The sequence below is a fragment of the Pithys albifrons genome, chromosome Z, assembly GCF_047495875.1.
Source record: "Pithys albifrons albifrons isolate INPA30051 chromosome Z, PitAlb_v1, whole genome shotgun sequence".
Classification (NCBI taxonomy): Eukaryota; Metazoa; Chordata; class Aves; order Passeriformes; family Thamnophilidae; genus Pithys; species Pithys albifrons.
The window spans coordinates 77,642,475-77,666,009 of NC_092497.1; the positions used below are offsets into that span (position 1 = coordinate 77,642,475).

Sequence of the window (23,535 nt, forward strand, 5' to 3'; positions counted from 1 at the left end):
GACATTCAGAATATTCATCCCATGTACTTAATTTCTATGCACTCTATTGTCAGTAAAATAATGCCATACTGAGGAAACTCCAACAAAATACAGTGCCATACTGTCTAAATCAAGTGCTTTTATGGGAGAAGTCCCCAAGTGGGATATCAGAAAAGTCACACCTGTGTACCTACTTAAGAATTAATCACACATTAGTTTAATGCTTTTGGACACTATAAGATGAAGGCCAAGACTTTATATGTTTTTAAAAATATAATGAAAGTATTCTGAACTGTGCATCTTGGAAGTATGCCAACCTTTATTATTTTGCCTGTTTTATACAGTGAAGAACAATTGTATATACCTAAAGAATTAAGTTTTCACCCTTCTTGCTAGCATTTTTCCTCTTTCCTTTTTCCTTCATAAAAATACTGTCCTAGTTCAGCAGGAGGGACCAGCTAACCCTGTGTGGGGGTGATCAGAGCTGTGTATTCTACCCCCTCTATTCATTCCCCAAGGTCAATGGGCCATTAGCAGCAGCTGCCCAGGGAGCCATTATCACCTTCACACCCAGCCTGAGGGGGGCGGAGCTGCAATGGGCCATCAACAGCTCAACACCCCCTGGCTCCCAGAGTTAATCACCCATTGTGTGAGTCCCTGCCCTGGGGGAGGGACTGAGTGCTCCCTGAGGGTACATAAGTGGTGGGTAAGAAGACCTTGGGAACTTCTCGTGGGATCCAGAGCAGCAGCAGGACCTCGACAGCAGGAGATCACCGCTCTCACCCAGACCACAGCCCTCGCCTGCACCAACAGGTTTTTCATTTCCTTTTGCTCTGGACTTGGGGGAGCCACAGGGGTCTCAGCACAAGGGCAAACAAACCCCCTTAGGTTTGTGCCCCAGGACACCGGGTTATACTGCTGGGGTTTTGTGAGTTGAAAGCAATTCCCCTTTTGTGTCAGTGTTGTTATTGTAATATTATTATTAAATTTTAGGTCTGACTTATAATCTCTCTCGTGGTGAGTTCATTTCCCCTGCTGGTTCACCTTCAAACCAGCACAAATACAGAACAGTGAAACTGAGGCAGCAATTTAATGTAACGAGACTTCACTGAAACAGCTCTGAGTTCAGTAAGCTGGTTTCTTAAATTTCTTTCTTGTAGGATTTAAATTGAATTGTTAGTAGTAAGCACTTTGTTCTGTTGTCACTTTGGGTATTTAGCCCTTTGTGGAGCACTGTGGTCTCCAACACCAGTTATTTTTCATGTTCAGTCTGAATAATTGGAGATGAACAGCATTGCCTTCTCAAGATCACCAGTGTTGTTCTTAATCTCCTCATCATGTTAAATTCAAGCTGAGTCTCTACTGTTGTAGTAGTGATTAGCTGCTGTCTTTGAAAAAATCACTGACTCATATTTATACTGAGAGGGCACTTTTACTGTTATGAGTCTTATTGTAACTAATCCCCCAAATTCTTTGAATGTGGAGGGTTTTGTCTTCTGAGAGAAGTGTAGTAGGCTAGAGCAACAGAAACTTAATTATATGACTTAGGAATTTAGTACTGAAGATCCAACCCCAGCCACTGGACAACGAGCTTGAGTAATTATCTGCCCCATGGAGAAGCTTGTAAATAAACTAAGCAGTGTGTGCTGCTTTTTGGAGGAATTCTGAGTGCCATATGTGTTTCTATATTTTAGGAAGAAAACTTCAGCAGTAGATGAATTAGCTCGTTATTTGGTGTAGCTTAATATGTTGGTTATATGTTATTTCTATAAGAAGTAGTTTAATTAGGCAATTAGTATTGTCTAAAGCTGAGCATTCAGGATGTATGGCAACTGTTTTCTTGGTTGGTCTTCCCACCTCAGTTACCTCAGCCATGAAGAGTGAACCAAAAATGGTGTTCATGTTTTACAGGCCGTAGATTTCTGCTTCATAAGCTTGTCCAGTCTAAACTGAAACAGGAATGTGTTCTCAGCAGGAAATAAAATATGGCAAGACATTTTAGACACCAAGTGTAAATTATGTGAAGTGCCACTTATTTTCTAGGATTTTAGTGTAAGAAAGCAGTGTCAGTTGTTTTGTCACACCCTTCATGTCACTTCCAGTTCAATGAATCCCAGTTGTATCTGCAGCTATTTTGACTACAGCTTGGAGGAAGCTGCTTCGGCATTCCTCCATGCTTTTGGCAGCATTCTTTTTCTTTCTGTGGGCCCTTTGTGCTTCTGTAAAATAGACGTTCAACAGTCTGTATTGCTGAAAGCCTCTGAACAAAACAAGCAGCTGTGGGATAAGAGGAGGATCTTTTTGTAGGTCTAATAAAAATGTAAATCTAATCAAAATTGTTAGAACACCAGAAGTAGAGAGCGAGGCAGACACATCTCATGTTCATGCAGTATTATAGTGCTGAACTTGTGTCTTTCATTGAACTGTTTTCTCCAGGACCACATTCCTACATAGTGGTCATCCTATTTTTTCATGCTTGCATTAGTTAAATTCAGCTGTGTTAATTTCAATCTGCAATCAATGTTTGTTGTTCTTCACTATTGCCCTGTAACTTTTCCTGTGTGAGTTGCATTTTGTCATCACTGAACTTTGTCACTTTGCTTTTACCCTCTTTTACAACTGAGTTATGAATGTACTGAATTACTTAGCTGCTAGGATGGAGCACTGGGACTCATCTGGTAACTTTCCTTTGTTTTGTGTTTATGTATTTTCTTTTTAATTCCTGTGGAGAATTTGCTTGCTTTTAGGGCCTTTGTTGAGCATCTTTGAGTATGTTTACTAAATTTTCAGAAGGCTTATTATGATCTCCCTTATCTATATACGTTCTTTTGAGAACTCCAGGAACTTTTTAAGGCACAATTTCACTTTACAGAATCTGCACAGGGTTTTCCATTTTGAACCAATTGTGGCTTCAGTACTCTAGACCTGTCTAATACGATTTAGCCTCTCTTTTTCTTGCATCATGCTCATCCAGTCTGAAGGTAAAATCTTGTCAGGCCTCTGAAAGGGGGGAGATGAAGCCTTAAGATCCTTAAGATTTTTACTTATTTGTAGATTTTAATATAGCTGTATAGTTTCTAAGACGTCGGAATTGCTAAACCTCTTTTTCATGGTTTGTGCCACATTCTTGAAATTCTGTTTTAACTTTCTTTTTAAGGAAAAAAATTCAGCAAAGACATCTTGTATGGGACACCTGCCTGGAACGTATGATTGTAGTCAAAGCAGTATAGAAAGCCCAAAACCCTTGGAGAAGCTGCAAAGGAGCAGACCCGAGAATGGCCCCAAGGGGGGACATGATAATATGATATGATAATTAAGGAGTGTTACAAATTTGTTAGAGCCATATACTGGGTGTACACTTACATATTCTGTTGAACCTGAAAGTGCTTTCATTAAAAGACCCCTTCTTTATTTTATCTATACTAATATTGTCTGAGAAGTTCTTTTCTCCCATTTTAGGCAACAAAGGTATTTCTTTTGCAAATTAAACACAAGTTTGGATAATGTATAACCAGAATTAATTACAATTTATATTGCAGCTTACAAGGCACTGTTCTGGATTGGAAAGTACTTTCATTTGTGCTCTGTGGTTTGAGGACTTTTTTACACTGAATTTTTGCCAATTCTGAAAAATGGACCATTTGTGAGAAACAGCTGGAATTAATGTTGATCCAAAATACATCGGTTTGAAAATTAAAGGGAATAAGACACTAGAAACAGCTAAACATGCAATATTCCTCAAGAATTACCTGTCTAATAGGTGTGGAACAAGAGAGAATCCATGATGTTGTGAGGTGGAGTGGTAGCATACTATTTCTGCAAGAATATTCTAAAATGATTAAATAGTCATGCAGAGAGGCATACCAGGAAAAGTTTGCATTTGAAATAGTTGAATTTTGTGGGGAAACTAACAATAGTGGAAAGGGAATGCACTTCATAATTTGACAGGAACTTCAAGATCTGAGTGATTCATACATGAAGCCAAGTTTCTCAGAGTGTTTTACTGATTCTATTACTTCATTTCTTTTTCTTGAAAATATGAGAGTTGACACATTGGCCTGCAGTGCAGGTGGTAGTGTAAAAAATAAGTGCTTGTACCAATTCATTTTTGTTGGGAGGAAAAGGTTTCTGTAGGCACTTCTTAAAAAAGAAAGTAAGAAAATTGGTTATCCTGATGCAGTTGAATGTTGGTTTACATGTTACAGAAAGACAGTGGGTGCTGTTTGCAATGTGCGTCTGTACTGGAAGTAAAACAAGCAACTAGCAGGCTCTCCTGAGAGGCCCTATTACCTCGTGGGAAAGAATTTCCAGAGGATGGTGTGGGGTAAGAGAGGCAGATTCCTGTGGTTTGTCAATTTCAGAAGTTCAGCTTGAGTTTGTTTTTTATCTGCTTGAGAGATAATGCGATTACTCGACTGGAAAGGTACTTTAGGGAGATCCCCTCCCCTTCAGGACACGATCAGCTGTGAGGCCTGAGCAGGTTGTCTAGAGCTTTTCCAGTTGGATAATGAAACAAACCCTTCAAGGATGGTGAACTTGTGTTCATCTCTGTGAGCAGTGGGTTCTGCTGCTTCACCCTCCTGGAAGTACAAAGTCATGCTGGATTTCTCCAATCGAATCCTTTGCTTAATTTATCTGGCAGGAGTACATGGCCTTCATCAAAGTATGACAAGTTTGAAAAGGTGCTCCAGAGGACTTTGAACAGTGAGAAGTGATTTTGTTTTGAAATAAGGATATTTCTTAGGAGAAACAAATGTTTAACCATGTTTGAAATTGATGTCATGGTGCCTTTGCAAACAATTTTAATTATTAAATTACAGAATTGAATTAACAGATAAATAGTTACATAAGAAATATGTAAATAAATGAATACTGGCAATTCTAGCTTTGCTCTGGAAATATGGGACTGGCTATGTAAAACCGGTGCAACAAGTAGGTGTTTTGTTAGAACTTCTAGGACTTCAGATTTTATAATGATGGCCTTAAACTTGTGTTGGTAAGCATCTGAGACTAAGTAATGCTTTACTCATTATTGACTATGCAATTATAAAAGCTTGACCAGCAGCTTCGTTTAAAAGCAATTAATGCTCATACACAGTTTCTTCTCCCATACACTGGTCTGCCATATGGAGATGATCCATGTGCATAGAAAATAAACCCACAACAGATTTTAAGGCTTTCCTGAGGGCACCTAATTTTCAGCGTAACACTTTCACTTTCGAGGGTGGTGGATGAGGCAAGCAATTTGCATGTTGACCATATCTTTGCTGTTTCTGAAATCCTTTTAAAATCTCTTCAATCATAAGGAATTGAGTAAGTTGTGAATTTTCCTGGTTTCATGATTTAAGTTTCCCAATACAGCCATTTGCACAAGTGTTTTTTAATTAACCTAGAAGTCACTGCAAAGAAATTTGCAAATCATCAGCTGTAGTCTATGTGGATCACAGATTGGTAGCTATTAGTATATTTGACACAGTATGCTTGTCTTACTTTTTATAGGCTCATGTTCCTTTCAGGATTTAAATTCTAATTTTCCAGGTCATGTCTTGAATCCAAAAAGTGATTTCTGTTTTTTTTTTAAGTAGTTCAATGCAGTTAACTGTAAGCTGCATGATACTGCTAGAAATGATTTGCAGACTATTTTAATCTCTAGGACAGATTCATTGAGGCTCCTTGCAACAAAAATACTTTTTTTTTCCCCAGAAGATTTAAAACTACTTCTGAAGAAAGAAACACGCATGTCTTTCTCAATATGTGTGTACATCATCTTTCTGTTAAATCATGTAAATCTCAGATCAAATTTGCATGTAATAAAAACATTATTAAAAAAATTCAGAACAAAACTAAGCAGACCAAAGCTTTATTTTTAGTGACATTAGAAATGTTTGCTGAATACAGACCAGATGTTCATGGTCCAGCATAATGCTTGGGGATGTAAGGGTGTGGGGGACATAAAATTAGAGGCAGGAGATAGTCCGGGGAGTCCTTTACCTACTGTCTACTATAACATTTGCATTTTCCAGGAGAAACTGTGGAAAGGATCTTTAGACTTCAGTGTAATCAGTGTTAAATGCAGTCTGACTGGCATACATATAGTCAAGAAAATACTCTTATAATTGTTATCTTATTACATTATATAAAAGTACTTGTGGACTTCTTAGATGAGGAAGAATCTTTTACCCCTACAATCTTTGGAATCTGCTGTTTAGAGTTTTAAAATTACATGGTAATCTATGAAGAAATGTTAAGAATGCTTGAAAGTTTCTCAGCCTCCCAGAGATAAGATTTGGTATAATCTTATATTATTTTCTAGGAGAAAGAAAACTGTTTTCTTCAAATCATCACACTTGAAAACAAGCTGCAATGTAGAAAATAAATTGAATTTTATTAGGTAGGGTACCCTGTTGCTTCAAGTTATGATAAACTGATAACTCCAAAAAGTATTAGAGGTCCAGGCATTTAGACTGTTTAGGCAACAGGGATTTCTCTTTAAAGTTTTTTGCTATACATGGTTAGCTTCAATGAATCTTTTGATAAATATGCTTTCTAAACCTGTAGTTTCTATCAATATACTGAGCAGGGGAGAAGCACCAAAGGTGTCTCTGTTCCACCTTCATTGTATACTGTCTTGACTGCTTTGGGGTTTAGTGGAAGACCCTGAGTTTCATGCTCTCCTTACTCTACACCTGCTGAAATGAGAGTCTGGTGGATACTTATCACTGGATGTGTCTCTTCATCTGAATCCTGCATTATTACATTGCACAACAAGAGAAATGTTCTTTTATATTTTGGATAAACCTCGTGTATTGGGAGTACTAGCTGAGAATCCTGTACTGCTTCTTTCTAAGAATTGCCAAATCCTGTTGGAGCATAGGGGCTTTAGATTGGCTGGAAACACTGAAAAACAATCTTTTGCAGGACAAGTATTAGAAATAAGGGAAAGAGTAATTTCAGAACACAAAACCTGTGTACAGTTACTAGGGAAGAGGCAAATAGAAATGAAAGAATCATAGAATGCTTTGAGTTGGAAGGGTCCTTAAAGATCATCCATCTCCAAGCCCTCCATGATGGGCAGGTGATCCCACAAGATGGGTTGTTCAGGGCCTTATCCAGTCTGGCCTTGAACATTTCTGAGACATCCACAGTTTCTCTAGGCAACCTGTTCAGTGCCTTATTACTCTTTGAATAAAGAATTTTTTCCTAATTTCTAGTCTCAATCTCTCCTCATTTAGTTTAAGATTGTTCCTCCTTGTCTTATCACCTTTTTAAAAAGTCTTGTTTAAAAGCTTGTTTAAAAAGTCACTCTTCCTCTTTTTTATAAAACCTCTTCAGGTGTTGAAAGGCCACAGTGAGGTCTCCCCAGAGCCTTCTCTTCTTCCAGGCTGAACAACCTCAGCTCCCTCAGCCTGTCATTGTAGGAGAGGTGCTCCAGCCCTCTGATCATGTGTGTGTCCCTTCTCTGGACCCACTTCAACAGGTCCATGTGTGTTTTGTGCTGAGGACCCCAGACTGGATGCAGTACTCCAGGTGTCTCATGGGGGCAGAATAAGGGGTCAGAGATCCCCTCCTTTAATCGCTGGCCACTCGTCTTTTGATGCACCCCAGGATACAGTTGGTGTTCTGTGCTGTGAGTGCACAGTTCTGGCTCACGTCCAGCTTCTCAACCAATGAGAACCCTCAAGTCCTTCCTCGCAGTGCTGTTCTCAATCAGTTCTTCTCTCAGTCTCTGCTCATATCTGGGATTGCTGTGACCCAGGCAAAGCACCTTACACCTGGACTTGAGGAACTTCATGAGGGTATTGTGGGCCCACTTCTCAAATTTGTTAAGGCCCTTCTGGGTGGCATCCCTTCTTTCTGTTGTCAGCTGCCCTGCTCAGCTCTGTGTCATCACTGCACTTGCTGAGGGTGCACTTGATTTCACTGTCTGTGTCATTGATGAACACATTGAAGAGCACTGGTCCCGAGATGGAGCCCTGAGGGACAACATTTGTCAAAAGGCTCCACATGGACACAGAGCCATAAACCACAACTCTCTGATTGCGTCCATCCAGCCTGTTCCTTATCCATTGAGTAGTTCAGGTTTCAAATCCTTGTGTCTCCAGTTGGGAGAGAAGGATGTCATATGGGACTGCAAGGAAGGCCTTTACAAAATCTAGGTAGATGACATCTGCCAGTCTCCCCTTGTCAACTGTTGCTGTCACTCCATCATAGAAGGCCATCAGATTGTTCATCAGTTCTGCTTAAATCTGCCTTGGAAAGAAAGAAAGCAAGCAGCAGTTCTGGTTAAATATGCTTTACCCAAGGGTTCTGCCCATTTAATCTAAATAAAAAGATTCCAGATGTTTCATCTGGGATCTAGTCCTTGGATCTTGAATGACAACAGTTTCATGAGCATTTCAATAGTTTGCTAATTCTTTCTGGAATTGTTGGCCAGCAGAAATAGCTCCTCAGTCTCTGTCTTAAGCAGCCCCTTATTTTCTTATGCTTTGGCATTTTCAGGCACAAAAATTGTTGCTCTTCTGATTATATACATAGTCATAGTTTTGTTGAAACAGTGCCGTGATCTTCATGAAGTGGATCTTTTTTGTTGGCACTTGTGGAGTTGCAGGTAGAGATATACTCTCTATGCTATGGAAATGTTGTGAATAATGCTTTAGGGGAAGGAAGCCTTAAAGGGATGCTGGAGGTGAGAGCAGTACAGGTCAATGTCAGGAAAAGGGCAAATAATTCTTTTCAATTAGCAAGAATTTGAAGGAACAAATTTTTTCAAGTTCCCTGGAGATATTTATTTATTTTATAGTGGCTTTTCTTCTCTTGTGTTTGGCTTATTTTTGTTTCCAAAGGCACGGTTAGTAGGTCATCCTGAAAATTGGTTATGCCCAAAACATGTTCCTAAGAGATGTTTGTACATGTAATGAACTGGATGTGTGTAACCACTGCATGTGTTTTTCTTTTTTAGCAACAAGGTGTTGGCCGGCCAAGTGTGTACCATGCAGTGGTGGTCATATTTCTAGAATTCTTTGCCTGGGGGCTCTTGACGACTCCAATGCTAACAGTAAGTAGCATTCATTCATCAACTGTTATCTTGGCAGTAATGACAAATGTTAATTTGCTAATTACTAGGGATTTGGGGTTTATTTTGTTTTATATTTCCTGCTTATCTCATTACCTGTATCCCAGAAGTCTTAACATTCAACACTGTGCAGTAGTTAGTGTACTACAGCTGAGATCTGGACTGCTGAAAGACTAAAAGGTAATGAAAAATAAAATATCAATATGCTGTACTATGTAACTTTCATTTGCCTTTTAGAGTAACATCAGTTAAGTTTGTTGATGAAAGTATCTCTGGAAATTCTAGTTTTCAGACTTCATGGTTCAATGCATCTTCCAGTTGTGACAATTGAATAAACTATGCAACTCATCGTTAACTATATGCACTATTGTGGTCTGGCTGTGCTGCCCTCATGTATCTTAAAGTAAAATGTAAAGACGTTCATGCAAGGAATGGCTTTCGTAAGTATTTAATCTGTCTTGGAATAAGGTTGTTTCCCAGATATACAGATAATTGAGTGTTTGGTAACAGGATATGAACTGTTTCATCTGAAGACATGGATCTCATCCATGGAAATTAGGCCTGCCAGGGAGAAGCCATCAAAAGTCTGTTTTCATCAGTTAATGTCTGAGGGTACTTTGAATACCTGGCAGCCAAAGGTTTGTGGGATTGAAAGAGTTAACTATTTTTCTTCCCCAGACTTCAAACAAAATAATCTACATAATTCTTAAAATGTGTTTGTCTCACCTTCCTAAAAATTCTGAACTTTTAAACATAGCTTGATAATAAGAAAGTCCATATAAACATTTAACATAAAACAACTCTGTCATTAAATGACCATCCTGTCATGCTGTCTTGCAAGTGTCAAAGTATAGGGAAGCTTACTGGGTGATCTTTTTTGGTTTTTTTCCTTTACTTTTTTCTTTACCAAAGTGCTCAATTTCACCTTGCTTGACACTTCTCATTTAAAGGGATAAATATCCAAATAGTAATTCATACACAGTCTGCAGAAAAACACCCCTTCAATAAAACTATGTGTTAGATGTGTTCCTCAGTAGTTTCCCAGTAGTGTACTCCCTTTCAAATTGTTCTGCATTTGCAGGTGCATCTTCATTTGTAATCAGCTTTGCATGCACTGAAAGGTTGCTCTTTGGTTTAAATAATTTCACATTTGGTTTGGTACTTTGCACCCTTCTATCTTACCTTGGCCTGCTTATCAGCCAGCAGTACTTGAAGATATATATAGATTAGTGCATATAGAGATTTCTCATGAGCTTAATTCAGCCTTGGAACAGTGTCAGGTGTCCACTTATGCTCAAACAGGTTTGTCTACAGGAGAGACAGAAATGGAAATGTCTGGGCCATTGATCAAAGCTCATGGTCACTCAAATTTGTTGTGGTTTTGCCATGATTCTCTCGGTCATTGTCATCATTCAATCTGATTAAAATGTTGTCTATTATGTAAATGCATGTATTCTATGATAGCTGAGATTGTTTCAAGTTCCTTTAAATGTAATTTTTAAATAGCTTTTCACTTTTGACATCTGTCAGCAAAGCTGTACTGTTTGTTACATGGCACTATACTTGGAGAAGAAAAGATTTGAAGTGTTTATGTAGCACACAGAGGCTCTTTGGTCATAGACTGCCCAAAGCTTATGCTCATAACTTTTATTTATGTACTTATAAACCAGTGTTAGTAAATCACCATAAGCAATATTAATTACTTACTGACATGTTCTGTCTTCAATAGATTTTTTTTCAATATGTGTCTGTTGATAGAACTGGAGTGAAACATTTCTCTCTACCCATTTGTCAACTTGCATTTGTCTCATCTATAAAGTAGCAGAAATTAGTCTGAAAAACTTGAACTAATAGCAGCAGTGGTTACCTCCCAGGAAAAAATACTGGAAAACACTTCACAGAAAGATCATTAGATTTGACTGTGAGTTTCCTGCACTTTTTTTTTTTAAACTTAGAAAACATCTGCTTTTAGATCTCTAATTTGAAGACTGACTTCTTTTTTTTTTTTGCATTTGTATAATGAGATCAAGGATCTAACAGGTGAAAAATTATTCTAATTATCTTACCAAAGATGACACCAGAAGGGAAAGGGGGTATAAATGAGAAGAATTATCTAACCAGTAGTTAATATGAGAACCACCACTTTTTTTCAATGTATGATTTGAGTATCTCAGTCATCCTTGAAAACTGATACTGATACTTTTCAGTGACACCACAGTATTTTGTTTTTTTCAGGCCAATGGTTCTTGGTATGCATACATGTAATTTTTGTAGTTGGTGGTGCTTCTTTGTAAATAATGAGCAAATGAATTTTGTGTGCATGCTTGTTTTGATCATTGCAATAACTTTTTTTAGTCAACATGCTAGCACCTCTGAGGCCCCTTAACTCTCCTGCATATTTATGGTAAATCTGTTTAGTGTAGATTAACATTCTTGCCCTTGAATTAAGACTGCTGGTAAAGCACCTTAAATGAATTCATAGCTGGATTTAAACACCTAGAACTCTTGCTAGTATTTATAAGTATCTACTTGTTCATCACTAGTCTTTCTAACTGTATGGCTATTGAATAGTTGCTTTTTGTTCAGTTGTGTATATGGAGCTGTTTTTACCTGGTCAGTGCAAGTTACCTGATCTCATTTTCCCTCCCATATATTATTATTGACTATGTTTTATTCAACCTTTTGAAGGAATTAGCTATATCAAAAGTTTTGTAATTTTTACTGCATGGAAATGCTTTTTTGTTACACTGATCCTCTTTCTTTATTTTAACAATTTCTTATGAAGACAAATAGAAGGTATAACAATTTTTCTGGCATTTTTTTTCAGTTTTTATTTTCAGATAAGGTAAAAGTTCACATAGAGCTATCCAGTTCTACAAATCAAATTTAAACTTGGAATCACCTTTCTCCTGTCTCTCCTGATTCAAATAATTTTTTTTTCCTGTCAGGTCTTACATGAGACATTTCCCCATCATACATTTTTGATGAATGGTCTTATTCAAGGTGTTAAGGTAAGATCTTTTTAGAATCTTTGACCGAAATATTCTGCATGTTCTTTTGTTTTAACTTGTCTCACTTGCATTCTCCATAAGAACATACAAAACACTGAAAATATGTTAATTCTTAAACCATTTTTTCATTGTAGTTGTTGTTTCTTGGGCTCAGTTCAAGTTTCATTGCTAAGTGAAACAAATGGAATCTTGAAACAAATGGAATGTTTCTCAGAAGTTTAAATTCCTCTCATTTGAATAGGTATCACTTGTAGCTATTGTAATTTTATGGGGATCTTTCTGAGAAGAGCTAGGTTTTTAATATTTGCTTCCTAATGTTAGATGACTTATATCACTAGCAGATTAACACAACCATAATGATGCCACTGAGACAGAAAATGAAGCACTGAAACACCATAGTTTTGTCTTAGATGTTCCATGAAAGCTAAATTTCATCTTTTTTTTTTTCCTGTTTCTTCTTTTAATCATCTTTTGAAAATTCTGTGATGGTCAAGCTATTCAAGTTAGGTTACAGCTTACTCACAGTACTGCACTCACACAGTGGTCGTGCTTGATTGTTGCCACAATCAAAAAAGGTTGCAAATTTTTTCTAGCATAACTGGAACTTCCTAGTTTCATTTTTACTAACTGTCATACTGAGAAGCTGCAAAGCCCTTACTGTAACTTATGAGTAAGTTAATTTATAGCACCCAAAAATATTTACCTTTGTATCCTGTAACAAATCTAAAGTACTGCTTTTAGTGGTGAGAACATGACAGCTTTAGAATTGACTTGCTGTCTTTTGTGGTGGATTGGCAGAACACAATGCCCTTGAGATGCTGGTGTATATCAGACTAAAAGAGGAAGTTACTTTCTCATTGGCTTCTTAGAAGAAAACAGGGTTCATATTCTTCTTTTTTTTAATTTCAGATCTTTTCGCTTGCAGCGCAGTGTAACTCTGTGTATCACTTGCAAGTAGTAAATGGAGGATTCCCTATAGTTTTTTTGGAGAGCATATCTGTATAAAAGTGCATTAATGTCATGGTCTAAGTGTTTGTATTGCTCTAACAGGTGTAATAAACAGAGGATCATAGACTAGAGTGAGCTTATACTTCAGTGTCTAATTTTTCCTTTAAAATTCTGTTTGTGGAACATCAGAAGTGTTTTCAGTGACAGCAGAACATGTTAGCTTGTATGGTAGTAAAATCTGATTCTAAGGAGCAGAAACATTAATTTCAACTGAGTAAAACATTTAACATTCCAAAGATCTAGTGGTGTGGCTTTACAGCTTTTACTTTCAATTCACCCACTGGAAACACTGAAATCAGGGTTGTTCATAAGGATTTGGCAGAACAGGGATTTAGTGCAGTATCCTGTACATATATGTTAAACTTGAAAGTAACTATGTTTGCATAACAGAGGTAAGCTAAAGTTAGCTGTTGTAGACTTCCAGTGTACAGAACCCTGCATTTACTAATGTTCGTACTTACAGCAGAGTTGGATTGATGAGTGAAGACTATATTAATTAGGAGGAAAATATTCTTCCAAGCTAAAGTTCTGCAGTTTACACTCCTATTAAATCCTTTACTTATTTTAATTCTGTGTAACAGAGAACAAATTTGAGGCCTAGATTCCAGGTCTTCATGAAATGCTGAAAAATCTAGTATTTGATCCTTCATCAGGGATCCTATATGTGTAAGTCTGACCTTTGCTGCTGCAATATTACAGTGTCCCATGATCTCAAGCTGTCAAACTTGCTCAAATGGTCCTCATAGTTCTTGCAGCCTACAGATGTACTGTACATGATGGGTATGTACGATAAAACATCAAGTGTGCTGTTAAATTTGTTTCAGAGAACACTTAATGTTACTCAAAACCCTCTCTTAGGACAGTGCAAAAGACCCTCCAAATAGAGGGGAACTTGGGTTTGAAATCTAGCATGAAGTCTCTCAGTAGGGGCTAAGAAAGTGTCCTTTGTGTAACTAGACTGTATTTTGGTGATTTTAAAGATGCTTTTTCAGTCTGTGATGCTTCTACATTAAGTAAAACTAATCTTGAAAAAACATATGCTATCTCTTTTTTAAAAATTTGCTCAAGTTTCATAGACTCAAAACATAAAATATCAGAATCACAGAAAACTAGACTGTAGAAAAAATTATATACATTTTCAGTTATCTACAACTTTGTATTTAGTTTAAAATCTATTTTAAATTTTAGTTCTTTCTTATATAGTGGTTAAAGTGAGCCTTGGAAATGTATATGTAGACATATTAATTGTTTTTCTTCTGTCACAGGGTTTTTTGTCCTTTCTCAGTGCTCCACTAATAGGTGCTCTCTCAGATGCTTGGGGAAGGAAATCTTTTCTTCTTCTTACAGTTTTCTTCACCTGTGTCCCAATTCCATTAATGCGAATAAGTCCATGGTAAGTGGCAGACTGCAGTAGCAAGTTTATCAATGGAGCACATATTCAATCAGAGCACTAGTTTGGGGGAATGGGAGAGGGACAGGAAGACAAGAAGAAAGCAGCTGTACTTTCAAGGTGTGACTACATTATTCTGGAACCTTTCTATATAAGAGATGTTAAAACTGTGTATCTTAAAAGTAGAGACAATGAAATGGGATTTAATAACTGTATTCACACAAGTAAAACAGTACTTGAAAGCATCTGGTAGTCCTGTCTAACTCAATTTTAAGCTCAGTTCCTAGTTTTTTTCCCTTGATGACTCACAATAATAAATGTCTTTAAAGCTAAATGAACCTTGGCACTTATTTGCCAGAGAAGAGTGTAATTGCTGCAAATGATATCTTTTAACTCTTTGATTAGGACTTTGAAACCAAGTCAACACCCCTCAGTTAAGACTGCAGTTTAATTTACATTAATTGTGAAATTTGCGAGATTATAAAAGAACTTTGTGCACAAGGAACGCATTCAGAGTTCAGCTTCCACAGCATTATATATGAAGGTCTATTCCATAACTGGCTGAGGAAATTAGTTCTAGGATAGATTGTTTTTCTTAACTTAAACTTGAGAGCGTCAAAATCTATAGGTACCGAAGAAGGGACTACTTCTTCTTTTCGGCTCATGTAAAGTAAACAGGAGAACATAAAAAATTAAGATGCTATTTTCCAGTATTTAAGTGAGACTGCCCAATCTTGCATCTCCAGTAAAGCTTTGTTTTACTTCTCGAGAGCACTTCTCTTAAGCTTAAATACAAACCTGCTTATTAGTAAGATAAAAAGCAAGAGATCTTAGCTCACACTTTCTAATTGTTGCTTTTAAATTATTAGGTGGTACTTCGCTATGATTTCAGTATCTGGAATCTTTTCTGTTACCTTTTCTGTAATATTTGCCTATGTAGCTGATGTAACACAAGAACATGAAAGGACTACAGCCTATGGACTGGTAAGATAATCTAAATTTTGAGAAAGAAGGTCAGTTTATGATGCACAAATTTGATGCACAAATTATTTTCTGATTAATGTAAAGAGGTTAATAATGGAATGAACCATGCCTCGAGACACTGTGATGGGGTTCAGGCAATGAACAGAGTGCTGTGTGCTCATAGCAACAGAATAAAAATTGGACAACTTTACCTGCACAGAGGACACATGTAACAAAGTATGTCTTAAGTTTCATTAGCAAAACATGCAGCGTTGTTAAAGGCAGTGCAAGTTATTTAATACTGTGTGTAGCAATACCTTTATCACCCATAAATTGTACTTTTAGTGCATGTGACTTTTTTTTAAAGCAGAATGTTGTCTTCTGTAGGTGAAAGAGCTAGGAAGGATAAAAATGCATAATGCAGTAATTTTAGTAACTTAGTCATGACCGCTCTTAATAAGCAAAAGATGAGGAAAATAGTTCAGTTAGTAGAAACTTGTCCTTTCAGTAGTAATATAATTCCTGCTTAGTTTGTTTTCCTGGTATCTATATTGGTTTAAGTTTTGGAGGCCTCTTGGTCGACACCCATAGCCTTTGAACATCTTTCATCTGTTTGTCATCTGTGCATCTGTTTTCACTATACAAATATTTATTAAGTTGATTTTTGGCTGATTGTGTGCTACTTTGAGCTGTTAAGGATTCCCTTTATTTTTAGCCTTATGGATGTATGATTACTCAAATGTTGATTTAGTGGTTATAAAGGATTTAGTTCTCTTGAACTTGTGTGTATTGTTGTAGAAGAGCACAAAACAGATTTGAAAGTTCTGGAATTCCCACTTTATTCCTTCTGCATATAAAGAGGACCATAAGTATATCTTCTGTTCTTAGTTATTCACTAAAATAATTACGATTTTATTTTGGGGACTGTAGAAGAGCAGTAATTAGAAAAAACAACACCACAACGAAACACCCTGCTGAGCTGCCTTTTAACTTATTTCTGATTATTTTTATAATTGATTTTTCATCATATTCTGCTGTATGTGAATATAATGCATAATCTCTTAGTAGCTGCATACTACAGCATAGTATGATGCAAATGTTCTTGTTAAAGTTGCTGTCAAGCTGTTGTCATAGCTAATGACTTCCACCTTGCCGTGCTATTTAAAATGCACACTGTTAACAAGGGCATTACATATTATTCTGTGTATTACCCAGAGTGTGATTTTAGTCTATTTCAAAGTAAAGACATTTTCCTTTGAGTCAAACCCACTCTTTGACTGCAAATGCTGTCTGGTATGGTGTGCTGTTGAGCAGGTTGGGGAGACTATATTTGGACCCTTATTTATGGTAGTAAGTGATGATGTGTTATCTTTTTCATTTTGTGGTTTGTTTGGGTTTTTTAACTTGAATTTTTACTGGTGTGTTTTTTAAAACCATACTTCTGGGGAGGGGTGGTGGTGCTTATGAGTTTGTCAACTTCTTGTGCTGATGAGTTCGTGAACTGTTCCTGTGCATAGGTATCTGCCACCTTTGCTGCAAGTTTGGTAACTAGCCCTGCTATTGGAGCATACCTGTCTGCCAGCTACGGGGATAGCCTTGTGGTACTAATGGCCACCTTGGTGGCTGTTGTGGACATCTGCTTCATCCTGCTAGCTGTACCAGAATCTCTGCCAGAGAAAATGAGACCTGCTTCTTGGGGATCTTCTATATCATGGGAACAGGCAGATCCTTTTGCAGTAAGATGCGCTTCAATAAGTAATTATTAAATATTTGATGATTAATAAATAAAAATTATTAATTGCATTTTGTAATCTTGAGAAATCTTTAATCTTATTGGTAACTTGACTACTCAGCATACCATAATCTCGGTTCTCTGCTCTTGCGCAGAAAGATCTAGATACATCTTAAAACCAAATTCAAGCCAAATTTTGTGGATTAAATAATTGTTGATTTGAAAACAATGTTTGATGTGAAAAATGCTTTACTTTTCTAACTTACGTACTCTATTTTATTGTAAGAGAAATGCTGAATTCTTAAACCACAAAAGTCCATATTTTAAAATTTTCCTTTTTCACTTTGTTTGTGTGTTTGTCAATATCTCTCACCACTCTTGAGCTCTACTTTTGGTTAAATGTGATTTCTTTCTAATACAGAATGAATTTATAAAGCCTGATTTTTCTACAGGCACATATAGAAAAGGCTAAGACATGTTGTGCACTTTTTGTAGTAACTTGTTCACTTACTCAATTTGCGTTTGTGTTACACTTTAGTATTTTAAGGGAGGATAGGCTGACTGTTCTTCATGAGATCCACGCTACTAGGAACTGGTTGTGAATATTAAGAGATGAATGGCATGCTTGAAAGACTGTAGTTACAGTATTTCTTTTTCACAATTTGTTTGCTCCTCAAGTAGGTAATATGGGTGAATAACAACTGTACAAGGAAAAACACTCTAATATTTTGAAAAAAAACAGTTGTAAAGAAGCTATGTTATTTGCTAACATCTTTCAAAACAGATTATTATGGAGATCAATTATGTGATGTTATGCATTTCCCTAAATATTATATGATGCTGGTTTTAGGGAATAATTATAATTTGGCACTGAACAGTAGCTTCAAAAATCTAGTGGAAGCTTTGCAAAAGAATCAGATACCACAAACCTTATATAATGAGATTGTTTTTAACTTAAGATTCAGCTTAACATTTCCATGTGTGATGTTTTTTGATACAGTAAAATGGATGGATAAAGGCATGGGTAAAAATGGATTTCAAAAAAGTAAATCTTCTTTCTATTTTCTCCTTGCTTTCATTAGACTTTGTATAAATGTCCCAATTCTTTCTTTGTTACTTTGTTTTACAGTCTCTGAAGAAGGTTAGAAAAGATTCTGCAGTTCTCCTGATCTGCGTTACAGTGTTTCTCTCCTATCTGCCTGAGGCTGGCCAGTATTCTAGTTTCTTTCTGTATTTGAGACAGGTAAGTGTTGGTGTCTTCACATCTTACTAAGGATGTTTAAATAAGTATTCTGTAAGACCTGTGTCTTGTTGAAGACTTTGTTCAGAAATCTGCTTTCTGGCAAAATAGATCTTTAAAAGTATAAGCAGGGTACTTTGCTAAGGGAAGAGCTGAATAGCACTTGACTTATGATAATAAACCCTACAATAGCTTTAACATGTGTTAACCTTAAGCAGACCTCTGTTCCCATTCACTGCAGCAGTTTCTGGGTCTTGAGGTGGGATCTTGCTGCTTGAAGAGCTGTTGTGTTTATGGGAGGGATAGAGAGCTCCAGTTTCCAGATACATGACTTCCTCTGTCTCTTTTTTTTTACGGCAGTTTTTTTTCTCCTGTGGTCTTCTTGGCAAGCAGTCAAGGATTATTCTTCAAAGTGGACACTTCTGTATGGATTTAGAGCATAAGCAGGGATCAGTGGTTTCTTTAAAGAAGATATCTCTCTGCTAGTGATTGTCCTGGATTGTGTCTGACATTTGTTTTATGCATTTTCTGGTTCTCTACAGATTATAGGTTTTGGATCAACTACCATTGCGGCATTTATAGCTGTGGTAGGCATTATGTCCATAATAGCTCAGGTAAGCTTTATTCATTACGGGGCTTTATTCAACAGTACAAACAGTGTAGAGACTTCTGACTATTAAGCTTGTCTGTAAACTTCTTACATGTTCAAATATGCCCGTGTATCTTGCATTCACTGAAGGTTATACTCAGTATATAGTCTGTGTAAATTTCTTTTTCTGTATCAGCTTTCCTTAGAAATACTGGATCTTGGTGTCAGAAGACAAAACTAAAATGTGCTAACCTTGCATCAGTAGATTCAGTGGAAATCTGACTTAAAATTATTAAAATGATTCAGAAAATTGGTTGCTTAATGCAAGGCTTTCTGAAAGGGAATTTATTTTTATTTTAAGTAACAGTCGTGCTACTTGCACCTGTTCAATTAGTTCAAGTTATCAAATTTGCATATAAACAGTACCAGTATTGACCTGTTCTGTCCAGAGTTACTTAAGCTCAGCTTGGAGGCTGAGCAGCTGTGAGGACTTGGTATGTTGCTGTCATGCCTCTTAACTGGCAACAGTGAGCTGGTTTTTGAACAGGTCCTTTATGTCTTTTGGAAATCAGAGTTCTTATGATGTGATCTTTGGTATCTTTGTGGATACAGTATGTGTTCCTGTTATGATAACATGAAGAGGAATGGCATATACCGTATGTTGTAACCTTGCTGCTATCTTCAGCAGAGTGAGGATAGTACTGTTTGATGTAAACAACACATTCATCGGTATTTATCAGTTTTACTGGAATCTGTTGTGGCCTTCAGTGTCAAGTCAAGTAATTATTTTACTCCTTGCTTTGTGGTCTGTTATGGTGCTGTTATGTGCACTGACATTTGCCAGTCATACTTTATGCCAACCAATGTTTTTGCTAAAAATCTCTTCTGGTTTATAATTTTTAGTGTTAAAATGAGGAAACTATTGATTTTTGGACTCTTCTTTGAAGAGTGCAGTTTATTTCAATAAACTTTGCTTCATAAATACTGATTTGGATTGGCATGAACACACGTAGATAGAAGTACTACAGTTTTGCTATTTAGCATTCAAACCTGCTTTGTCTAAGAATGAGAAGAAAGCTAGGAAGAGAGACAAGACAAGAAAGGAAGTGTGCTTTGCTCTGCAGTCTTTCTGGTTTCTTTTCTTTGTCTTTTTACTGATGCATTGCTAAGTTTCTCACGTTAAAGAAAACAGTGTCCTCTTAACTGAATCAAGTTGTCCATACGGACTTGCTTTACTAGGAGCAGTCTGCTTCTTGCCATGAGTGTATTGCTACTGTGTCTGAATTGGGACCTCCTTCCCGCTCAGAAGTAACACTTCTAACAGATGAGAAACACTGTTCTTCTGTTAGGATTAGCTTACATGTGTAAATGAAAAGGTCATACCAGTGGTGTAGAGAGTCAGCAGAAAAGGTATTTAATGGTGCCTAGGAACTGGCCTTGGCCCTGGCCCAATTTCAGTGCTGCATATGATGAAGTTGAAAAAGTAGCAGGATTTATTTGCCAGTTTTAAATGTAAATTTGCACAACAATGCACCTAACTTAGAGTTCACTTTTTTTTTCTGATCTAACAGTGTTTTTTTTCTCTGCTGTTTGTAGATACTGGTAAATTTAACTCATGTCTAGCCTGTACTATCTTAACTTAGTACCAGCTTTTATGTTGTGGAACTTTCTACTCTGTAATGAAACAGGACTGTAGAGGTGGAAATGAAAGCCTGTTTGCAGAAGAAATAGACACTGAGATCTAATGTCCATAGAGAAGGCAATACACATGCTTCTCAATGTCCTGAAGTAGTTAAGAATATCTGTACATCAGCTACTGAGATGACTCATCTCTCTTTTTGACTCAACACAAGGGAAATAAGAGGACAAATAATAGTATGTGTTTCCTTATCAGTTGAAAGGTCGTCTGAATTAGTTTGTGTAGGAGAAATGGCTTTAGCAAACTGGCTTTTTAAAACAACTTTTTGGTAAATGGATTTCTCTTGCAGACTGTGTTTCTCAGTATCTTGATGAGGTCTATAGGGAGCAAAAACACAGTTCTCCTTGGCCTTGGCTTTCAAATCCTTCAGCTGGCTTGGTATGGTTTTGGATCTCAGTCTTGGTAAGCTCACATTTTCATGCATACATACCTGTAAAGGGACTGAAAGTCTTTTCCCAAGAAATTCTACTGTTTGATTCTGTCATTATGAGTATGTAAAAGTTCTGTGAGTTAATAATTCTCATTTTCATTACACTACCAAAATTTGATCTGCATTTTGCACATGCAGGAGTGATAGAATTTTCCATCCATATAGTGTAAGTTGCAGACTAACAGCCCTTTTGAAAACTGAGTCTTTGCCACTATTTTGATTCACTGAGTGTTTTGTCTGAGAACGTAGTTAAAACTTCTTCTTACATGCACAAGCTAATAAGTAGCAGCATGTTCTCACTCGTAATTCCACTAGGTCCATTCTACCAGTTAGGTACTGGGCCTATACTTTTTTCTGTTTTTCCAACATGCTCTGTTACTATAATTGTATTTGGTCTTGGAAACTATCTAGAGTTTCTTTTGTAGGAAAAACTGCCTCTAATTAAAGTCGATAAGAACCATAAACTACAACAACTTCTTCTTTACTAAGTTTGTCCTTCTGACAGTGATGAATGCTGGTTCTTTATCAGAGCATCTCCTAGTGAGTTATACAACCTAGAGAACTGCCTCTCTGGGACACCTTGGGAAATTGTTGCTTTGTAGAGTGTTTGGAGAGGGGAAGTTCACTTGACTCCCACTCTCTGCTTTTTCTCTGCTGTAATAGCTACTGTAGAAACAAATCAAGCATGCTTCTGTTCCAACAGGTTTAGGATAATTTGTGAAAGGGGGATCAGGAAGAAGGCTCTAACCAGAAAATTTCCATCCTTTAGGTATTTTAATAAGAGTATTTTGAAAGGGAATTAAATAGGGTAACTTTATGGTCCTTCTTTGAGTGCGGGGACAAATTACAAGGGCCGTCTCATTTGTAATTCAAATTATATACTCAACACAGGATGATGTGGGCAGCAGGAGCTATAGCAGCTATGTCAAGCATTACATTTCCAGCAATCAGTGCTCTGGTTTCACGAAATGCAGAGGCAGATCAACAAGGTGAGTCTTGTATGAATTCCTCTTTAGGCATTATGCTGCTTTTTCTGTTTAGAAAGCAGAAGAGTTATCTAAGCGTACTTTCGGTTATCTTGGTGAGTAATACTTTTACTTGGTAGTAGTTGTGGAAGTCTGCCAAGCTATGTAGAGAGGAATTTTGCATTGCAAAGTGCATAGTTTCTGTCTGATCAGCTACTTTTCTAGCTTCTTGTAAAAGTACTACAAAGGCAACAAAACCTTTGCTCTTTTTTTTCTTCCTTTTTTATTAAAAGTAGTATTTTCTAAGGAAGGAGTCAGTGATGATTCATGTAACTACTGCCTTTTTAATAGAAACTAAAAGTACATTTTATCAGATTAAAACCAATGTATGCAAGAAGCTTTATCTGGAAAAGATGGCCCTATTTAATATAATACTTCAGATTTTCAGGGAATAGAAAAGGAAGGCAAAGTAACTAGTTCCAAGAAGAGAAAAATTGTGTTGGTTTTGATATGAAGAGGAAAGTACAGTCAGAAGTAACTCCTCACTTAAAATGGAATGAGTCGTCACAAAGTAAAACACTTGTGTATAATAACTGAATTTAGTGTTTTCTTAAAAAAAAATCCAGTACATATATGCTGTAAATATTAGTCTTGCTTTAACATTGTATAATGTGAAGTTAGATAAGGGCAGTTAATTATGAGAGGTACAAAGGAGGTGCTGTTCCAGGAAGCAGATTTCTGTTGAGTTTGAAAGGTGCAAAAGACAGTATCTTACATGGATTTTTTTAATTATTCCCCTCTCCCCCATTTTTTTTTCCTAAGAGAGACATTTAAAAGAATTTTAAATACTTGTTTTTGGTTTATATCAGGAAATGAAAGCTCAGTTAAGCTGACACAAGCTATTGAACTTTCTTTTTTCATAGAGGAAACTGGTATTAATAGCTCAGGCTTTCAATGGTTTCAAGAGTGAAGTTTTGCCCCCTAGTGGCACAAAGATTTTAAACTTACATGTCAACCTATGAAGTAAGAACTTGGACAGCTACCTTTTTGGCATGTTTTCTTTCCTTCCATTTTACATGTTACTGCCTTAAGAAGGCAGCAATACATAAACTATTAATATTGTAAAAATAGTGGTTTGTAGTATCTTAATATGTAAGACCATCAAAAAACTTTTTGCACTGTTGTCAAAAACACTTAATGAAGTTGGAACAGAAATATACCTATAGCACTTTGATTAGTCAAGCTTTAAAAAGAATCCAGTGTAAGACTGCAGCAAGTCAACATGCTTTTACTGCTGTACACTTGAATTTGCTGCCCCGAATAAGTTACTTGATACTCAGATAAATCCTGGTCACAGTTTTTGCATATTTTTCGCATTGTGGTCCTTAATACGTAGATACATTACTCCAAATTTCACTTGAAAATAAATTGAATGGGTACCACATTTAAGCTCTGG

General features: G+C 36.7%; 1 protein-coding gene across 2 annotated transcripts in view; it reads left to right on the top strand.

Annotated features, from left to right (window-relative positions):
• MFSD14B (major facilitator superfamily domain containing 14B) overlaps positions 1-23,535 on the top strand; it is a 34,463-nt gene that overhangs the window by 3,112 nt on the left and 7,816 nt on the right. For both annotated transcript variants that reach the window (XM_071580685.1, XM_071580686.1), the window contains exons 2-10: positions 8,939-9,034; positions 12,001-12,063; positions 14,337-14,464; positions 15,331-15,445; positions 16,942-17,160; positions 18,286-18,399; positions 18,939-19,010; positions 20,974-21,086; positions 22,006-22,103. In XM_071580685.1, the coding sequence (XP_071436786.1) occupies positions 8,939-9,034; positions 12,001-12,063; positions 14,337-14,464; positions 15,331-15,445; positions 16,942-17,160; positions 18,286-18,399; positions 18,939-19,010; positions 20,974-21,086; positions 22,006-22,103 (1,018 nt within the window). The remainder of the gene's footprint in view (positions 1-8,938; positions 9,035-12,000; positions 12,064-14,336; positions 14,465-15,330; positions 15,446-16,941; positions 17,161-18,285; positions 18,400-18,938; positions 19,011-20,973; positions 21,087-22,005; positions 22,104-23,535) is intronic.